General features: G+C 43.3%; 1 protein-coding gene across 4 annotated transcripts; it reads right to left on the bottom strand.

Moving 5' to 3' along the window:
* Positions 1-259: 259 nt before the first annotated feature.
* Positions 260-7,529, bottom strand: LOC101754455 (GTP-binding protein At3g49725, chloroplastic). 4 transcript variants are annotated; one of them, XM_012848791.2, is made up of 14 exons: positions 7,011-7,529; positions 5,978-6,042; positions 5,731-5,796; positions 5,529-5,618; positions 5,268-5,380; positions 4,129-4,197; positions 3,900-4,044; positions 3,713-3,768; positions 3,585-3,635; positions 3,438-3,492; positions 2,327-2,383; positions 1,982-2,101; positions 1,403-1,888; positions 260-458 (listed from the first exon to the last, which is right to left on the bottom strand). In XM_012848791.2, exons 1-13 carry the CDS (start codon positions 7,417-7,419, stop codon positions 1,403-1,405), a joined length of 1,782 nt encoding a protein of 593 aa, XP_012704245.1. In that variant the 5' UTR covers positions 7,420-7,529; the 3' UTR covers positions 260-458. The 4 variants fall into 4 exon arrangements, with proteins under 4 accessions (XP_012704245.1, XP_022685453.1, XP_012704244.1 ...); XM_022829718.1 differs by lacking the exon at positions 260-458 and adding an exon at positions 486-854; XM_012848790.2 differs by lacking the exon at positions 260-458 and adding an exon at positions 1,064-1,204.
* Positions 7,530-8,011: the final 482 nt, after the last annotated feature.

Raw genomic sequence — 8,011 nt, 5'->3', positions numbered from 1 at the left:
CAGGGCTAAAGTTTAGCCCTCTCCTCCCAAACACCCCCTAAGTTGTGCAAAAAACGCCATTGATATACATGCACCAAGCAATTGAGAATGCTCCAGAAAAGAGAATGATTTTCTATTTTCTTTCCAAAATTTAACAGTTGAGAATAGTCATCTCGATATAAGCTCAGTTATAATTTTTGTAGTAGTAGTATTGGCACTAATTTCTTGAGCGGGGCGTTGTACAGAATTTCCAAGCTACTGGATAGTAGCTTCACATATATACAGTAAGAACGTCTTTATTCACCGTATGAATCACAATTCTTCAAGATCTAAGGTAGGACCTGCGATCTTAAGGCACTTAGCATGGTTGTTTAGCTCTTAGGCGACTCTCCTGAATTCTCGCTACAGTTAATGCCCAATAATCCAAGAATAAAGCTCGAGACAGAAAGCAGCAGGGCTCCTCAGACAACCAAAACAACCTTGCAAAAACAGTTATGTGCTGAACATGCGTGAACATATAAAAAACAAAATGCTGAACTCCAACCTTAGTGTGCCACAGCAATGTAACTCTTTCATTATGCATAACATGTCAGCTTCTCCCTGAAGGTTCCCGTTATTAATCATATCAGAATATATATAGGATATTGCTTTTGGATGAGAACCATTTATATTGCTAAACACAGGGTTCGAAAGCACACTTCCTAGCTTCGGCTGGTCATAAATAAACTTAGCCAGAACCAGAGCTGGTATATGTGAATGTTTACGCTATCGTTACCTGGTTTGGGGATGGTTTTGGTTGATCCTAAACAAACCAAGAACTTATCTTGCATTGAAACTAGTTTTGCTTTGATACACACACGTGAGTCAGAATCCATCTGGGTCACCAAAAAATGTAGGAATTTACCATAATTACCATAGTAAATAAAATGTAAAGGACTTCATTTTTCTGGTGTAAAACAATATCATTAAATCCTTGGAGTGCAGGATTTCTGTAGGGAGGGACTCTTCATCCAGAGGCATAGTTAGGGTAGTGACAAGGTGGCCATCAAATATAAGAATCTGGCTAACAAGAAACATGAGGACAAACATTGAAGTACTATCCTCCCATAAATGCACCAGAAACATTCTTTACAATACTGGTGGATTAGTTTGGAACTCATCAATCTGTTAAGTGACTTGCTTTGATCAGAATTCATGTTCCTCAGTGCATTTCTTGTCAACCTTTCTGATGCAAAAGTTATGCAGAAAGAATATCAAGATACTCTTTGAATGATGGTTGATATAAGTCGTACAACATGCATAAGTGCATATCCAAAAGCATTGCATAATTTCCATATCTACTGGAGGCAAACTCAGAAACCGAGTGGTATACTGCTATTGATCTCAGCACTAAATGGACAGGGGAAAATAAGATACAACATACCTATTGTTCTGCAGCCTTTTCGCCATCCATAGAGGAAGAAGGTCTCCATTTTCTATCGAAAGGCCCATAGCTTCTTTGCACAACATTTTGTTGTTCAGTCAGTTTCCTATCTATCAATGCCAACAACTCTTGCAATCCTACCCCTGTCACAGCAGAAGTTTTCACATGACAACTGGGCATTTGTTGTGTCAAAGGGTATCCAATTGCATCTGGGACACAAAGCTCTCCAAAACATTCTTTCGATGATAAATCTGGGTTCATTGCTTTCATCTCAGATGACTCTTTAGATGATACTTCATCATTGTTATCTTCGAATTTTTCTTCTGATAAATATTCTGAATCTGCTCCATCATCTAAGGAATCCAAAGATGATTGTTCTGATGGAACGCCATCTTCAGAGAACATGTCATCCTCCTCTTCACCTTCAGTCAGGAAGATCTCATCTTCAACCCCATCAGATGCAGCATTCTCATCCACGAGATCAATCTGAAATTCCCCAACAGACAAACATCATGATATAAGGAAACCCAAACCAACAATCCATTGTCAACTGCCAAGAAAAAACTCGTCTTTAGGTACCTTGTTCCAAACTTCAATCATATTGTTGATCTTCTCCTGTGAAACACCTATCTGCTGCAGTACTTGCAATACAGTAGATCGATGCTCCTCAAGATTAGGTGCACTTGAATCCAAAACATGCTGCACCAATGCATATTAAGATAAAATGAGATCTTAGTTCTCTTCTCTTATTATTTTTCGTAAACATTTTATATCTTAAAATCAAAGCAGTTTCTGGTAAGTAAAACACACATGGCTGAATAAAAGTCTGTTGTCAAACCAGGAAATAAAAACTACATCAACTTCATGTTCGGCCATAAGACTTCCAAGATGGACTAACGACATAAGAAAGGTAACAGAACCCACCACTAACATGTCTGCTTCAACCACTTCTTCCAGGGTGGCATGAAATGCTTCCACTAGCTGGAGAAACAAAATAAGTAGGTTAGTGATAAGCTTAACATGGTACAGTCTACATACAGATGAGGTAAAAAAAATTATGAACTTTCATTTTTCCTCTCTTTTTAGGAAGGACATTGTCTGCTGAAGGAAGGGCCAAACATGCAGAAAAAAAAGGTCATGGTTATCAAGGCAGCAAGTTGTTGAGACATGGCGCCTGCTTACTGTCTTGATGCATATAGGTGTCAGAACAATGAAGCCATATCCCATGAGGTGGCATAGGAGGACAAGGAGGAAATAGAAGAAGTTAACAGTGATGAGGTAGCAGACAGCAGTGGCGAGATGGAAGAGGACGAGGAAGCTGGAAGGAAGAAGAGCAGAGGAAAATAAAGGAAGGCAGAACACTAGGGCTCACCCCCTCTGCTGCTACCTTTTGACTCCTCCCTCTCATATCTTCTTTCTTTGCCATGAAGCACAACAGCGTATGTTTCCAGGTCCATAGGAGGTGTTTTTTCTTTTTAGACTAAAGACCTTTTCAGTCCAGCTTTTAGTCCATAGGTGTGGCGAGCTTTATTTGCGAGAGTTCTACCTACCTACCTCCACCTCCCCTCTTCAACCATAAAATGAGTAAATCACTGTCGAATACCATCAATGCGACCAACACCTAGGCCACGCCTTGACAGCTATGTAAAAGGGAACTAAAGAAAATCAGACCAATTCTTTCTTGAAATTAGGCGTAAATTAAAACCATGGACGTTTTAAGACTAGCAGTAAGGTCAATATCAGTTTTAGATAAGGCTGTGGCGGCTGCTCAATGGACCATTTGCTACCTCCAAATCTTACATGGACAACGATGCTGGTGTAAGTGTCCAACTCAGGTGTGGTCATGCGGGTGCCCGATTCGGAAAAAAAAACTAAGCAAAAAAATTAGGACACTGGTGTCAAGGTAACACAATTGCTACCAACTCCATTGACCACACGATTATAGTACAAAGTGCAAAGGTAAAAATATGTTCCCCTAAAAAAATGTTTCGAAATATGGATCTCCAAACTTCAAATGCAATAAGAGAAAACCTACCTGTATTGGTAAGTCTGAGATGAAGCCAACAGTATCACTAAGAAGTGCTTTTCTCCTGATAGAAGAATGCAACGTTATGTACTGAACAAGTGTGAACCTCAATCAGCTTTACCAATATAATAACAGCATGAAAATTTTCTACATTACCCTGATGGAAGAATCACACTTCGTAAGCGGGGATCTACTGTTGCAAACAGCCTGCATCAAAATAGAAGCATGATTTCTCTGGCCATACCTGCTGTAAGTGACTGCAGGGAAAACTAATTTCAGCATACCTATCATCACTGTACAGGTCAGTTTCAGAAAGTGCACTCACTAGTGTAGATTTTCCCTATGAAAAGAGCATAAAATAACTTGGCTTCAGTAAGTCTGTAGAAAGCTCAAATATATTTTGCATAGTGATATTCTGGAGGAATATAGTTGTCAGAGACAAAATTGGTGAAATAACTATTTTAGACATACCGCATTTGTATATCCAACTACTGCAACAGTTACAAGCTCTTGACCAAATGAGCCACCATGCCTTTTCCGACCTGAACGTTGTATTGCTCTAGTACGGCGTACATGTTCGATTTGAGTTAACAATTTCACACGACGTTCTTGGATTCTGGATGAGATGTGGATAAAGAAAAATGAGGAATTGTTGTAGCTGCAAGTTTAGATAAGTTCTAATCTATCAACTGTCAAGCACCTCCTCCGTTGTAGTTGAAGCTCTGTTTCACCAGCACCACTCATGAAGCCCCGCCCCCCACTTCCTCTCCTGAACAATACAATAGTGGCATGAGCAGTGCATCCAACATTAATTGCACCAGTGATCTGTGTCACCAAAATGAATGAATCAACACATTGAAACGAATGATCAACCTATTATGAGCACAATTTTTTTTTCTCGAACCACGCATGAGAACTGCGCGTCATTTCATTAAGGTAGATAAAAAGAACAAGAGTCTAGAAAGACTCAACCAGAGCACCAGGCAAACCTCTCTCTCTCTCTCTCTCTCTCTCTCTCTCTCTCTCTCACACACACACACACACACACACACACACACACACAGCAGATACAAAACAGACGACCAGCAACCTCCCTCCCTCCCTTATTATGAGCACAATTAAGGAAAGTAGAATAGAATAACAATGATAATGTATTACAGATCAGTCCCAACTATACCAGAATATGTGAAATTGTGAATCATACAAAAAATGGTGTTTGTGGTCATTAGACCACTGCAGGAATTAAAGAAGGAAATGTATGTGCTCTCCCTCCCTCCCTTGTATTTTTTATCATATGCATTCGTTACAAGCCTACAACTCTATCTAGAGTACAACCAATAGAAACAGTTACAATTCAACAAGCATGACATTCACAGGCACACAAAGTTGGATTTTGTCATAAACTCATAGCTCATGTTGCCACATGGATGTAACGTAATTTATGCACCAAATTAAATTATACAAGTGATAAAACTAATAAGCATATCTCTTATACATACTTTTTTCTCCCAAAGGCATCTGTGCGGCTAGGTTGGAATTATGCCTGCAAGTACATGATCTAGTTCATAATGACGCAATAACAACTAGGTAACTAAACATATGCAAATGAGGATACTCCCTCCATCCTTCTCTAGTGATGCCTCAGAACCAGTGCAGTCAAACCAGCTAAGTAGAATTAATCATTTTTTAAACTAAAAAGAATTTGACATCACAGGTTGAAACCAAATACATGTCATGCCCCCCCCCCCCCAAAACACACACACACACACACAAGTGTAAATTCATACAATGAAACAAATTACTATCCAAGATGTTGGATGCAATCAAAAGGAAACGTACCCTCTTGCACTGACAACCTCAGCTTCCCCACTTGGACCAAAAGTTAATGCTCCACCTGGGCCACGTACACGGACAAGCCTAGTCTTCATGTACATGAGAGCTGCCAACTCTGACTGTGGAAGGTGATAGACAAAGTAAATAATTAAACAAATACCATGTCCAGTTCCATTTCATCAATATAGTATGTCCAAGGAGAACTCATACACACTACACCCACCCTGCAAAGGTTTGACAGGGTAATATATCTAGACAAACAAGCACCTGTAACTTTGCTTCTTTTGTTTCGGCGTGAGCATTGAATATTTCAATTATAAGCCCAACACGGTCCAAAACTGGCTTTCCCCAGGCAACCTGCTAAGCAAAGTATTAACACAAACAATAAGGTAGTGTGTAATTCTGGATCATAAAGTCAAATGCAAGTTATTGTAAACTTTGAAAACAAAGAGAAAACATGGGCACTTGCCTCCAAGTTTCTCTGTTGGATTCCAGAGAGAATCGTGTTAACAAAAACTGCATCCACATCTTCCTCCTAGGATCAAAGCAAGCAAAGATTACTTAATGTAGCATTTTTGTCGGAATTGTCTGAGCACTGTAAGTTATAACAGCAGGCGCAACACCAACACAGAGAAGGGACAATAATGGATGGTGACCAATCGTCTATGAATAAACTACCACAGCCATACTCATGTACAAGGTCAGAGAAAGTGCACCTCTGACTCTGATGCCCTCAGGTAGCACTTGACATTATCCACAGTTCCAGGTCCAAAATATGTATCTGGCATGACGGACTGTCAGTTACAATAGATTTTTGTGGTTCTAGCCATAAGTATGTGTAGACTAATTATGTGGACAGAAGTTTAAATGCACAAAAAACAGTTCAAAAAAAGTTGTGAAAAGAGGTTGAAAAGAGAACAACAACAAATAGCAAAACAATAGCACAACTGCATAAGCCAACTGATTGAAACACAAGCTTTTGACCCTCTATCTTATTCTTATCAAACAAAGTGGCAGGATCTACATACTCTGAGGTAGGTATGCACAAAAATCAGAGCAAAACTGGGAGCAATGCAACAAGCTGCAGTTTTAAAAGGAGTGAAAGAAAACTTTGCAGCCTCTGTGAGGTTGGTTGATAGTGCGTATATTTGCTTTTAAGCTAATGGATCAACTAACCCACGATGTAATCCTCTACGAACTTGTAATACTTTTACGGTATGTTGGAGGTACATGTCAGTCTATGTAACTTCGCTAATGCAAATACTACACCAGATCGTACAGTACAGTACTAACAACAAAATAAGTGCAGGCAATCTCACGAGACAGTCATGATGGCACTTTCGAGAAATTCAACTACTACGTAAGAAACATGATCCAATCAGATCACTTGAAAAAAAAAATCTGCTGTAAGTACATCTTCAGCTTCTATATCCTAACCTTACGGCCTCACCTAATGCAGTTAGGATTACATCAGAAACCAATATAACCAACCTCCGTCTGGTTCACAGATGAGAACAATTGATTGAAAACAATGCAGGCATTGAGTCACTACCAGTGCACATTACTGTGGTGGAGCTTAAATCTGGATTGTATGCAATTCTTACAAAATCTCGCTGCATTGAGCATGCAAAAAAGGCTAAAACATCCGTAGCGTGACAAAAACTAACTCGACTAGATATGCAACTCAAAACACTGCCACTAGAGCACTCGAGCTGAGCACTGGAAATGGAGCACTAGAAAGCTGAATACCGGCGTGTGAGCGGCCGCGGGAGGCGGGGTTCTGGACGACGAGGTGCCGCGGCGCGCCCTTGGCGCCAAACTCGGAGTGGTAGAAGCCGTCGCGGGGCTCCTCCAGGGAGTTGGCGAGGTTGAGCGCCTCGGCGAGCTTGGTGTCGAGGAGGCTCCCGGGCCGAAGGCGCGGCTGAACTACCAACAGCCGCGGTGGGCACTCGGGGTCGCGGGAGAGCACGAAGAGGCCGCTCAGGGGGCCCTCGTCTTCGGTGTCCGCGGGCGACGCGGTGGGGGAGGACCGCTTGCCGCGGCGGGAGGAGAGGGCGCGGAGGTGAGGAGAGACCGGGGAAGGGTGGTGGGTTCGGGGGTCGTGGTGGAGGCGGAGGCGGAGGCGGGCGCCGAGGCGTGAGATGGCGGAGCGGAGCATCTTGGCCTCGTGGACTACGGCGGCGGCGGCGGCGGCGGCCGTCCCGCCAGATGATGCAGGTTTTGCTAGTTCGGGAAAGAACGATTCAGTTGGATCGGAGGGGGCGTGGCCGGCCGGCGAGTCGGGGGCTCTGGGCTGCAAACCCTGACGAAATATGAGGGTGCGTTTGGTTGGGAGACAATGTAGAACGGGACGGTCCCGTTCCAGTTTTTCGGGATGGGATGATCCCATTTCTTGTTTGGTTGAATGGGATGGGATGATCCTATTTTTTGTTTGGTTGGAGAGATCGCTATAGACGGGACAAGCACCGTTTTCTTCTCCTGTTAACACCGTTCGTGGGACCCACCTGTCATACTAACAGGTATTTTCTTCCTCCACCGGCCGGCCGCGGTGGAGCTCGCGCCCGCCGGCCGCCGGCCGCGCCCGCTCGCCGGCGCCCGCCCGCACCCGCTCGCCCGCCGGCCGCCGCCCGCGCCCGCTCGCCAGCCGCCGCTCGCGCCCGCTCACCAGCCGGACGCCGCACGCGCCCACTCGAAACCGGACGAACAGATCGCCCGCCGGCCGCCGCACGCTCGCCAACGGCCGCCGCCCA

Source organism: Setaria italica, chromosome IX, assembly GCF_000263155.2.
Source record: "Setaria italica strain Yugu1 chromosome IX, Setaria_italica_v2.0, whole genome shotgun sequence".
Lineage (NCBI taxonomy): Eukaryota > Viridiplantae > Streptophyta > Magnoliopsida > Poales > Poaceae > Setaria > Setaria italica.
This window is presented reverse-complemented; position numbering and strand designations above follow the sequence as displayed.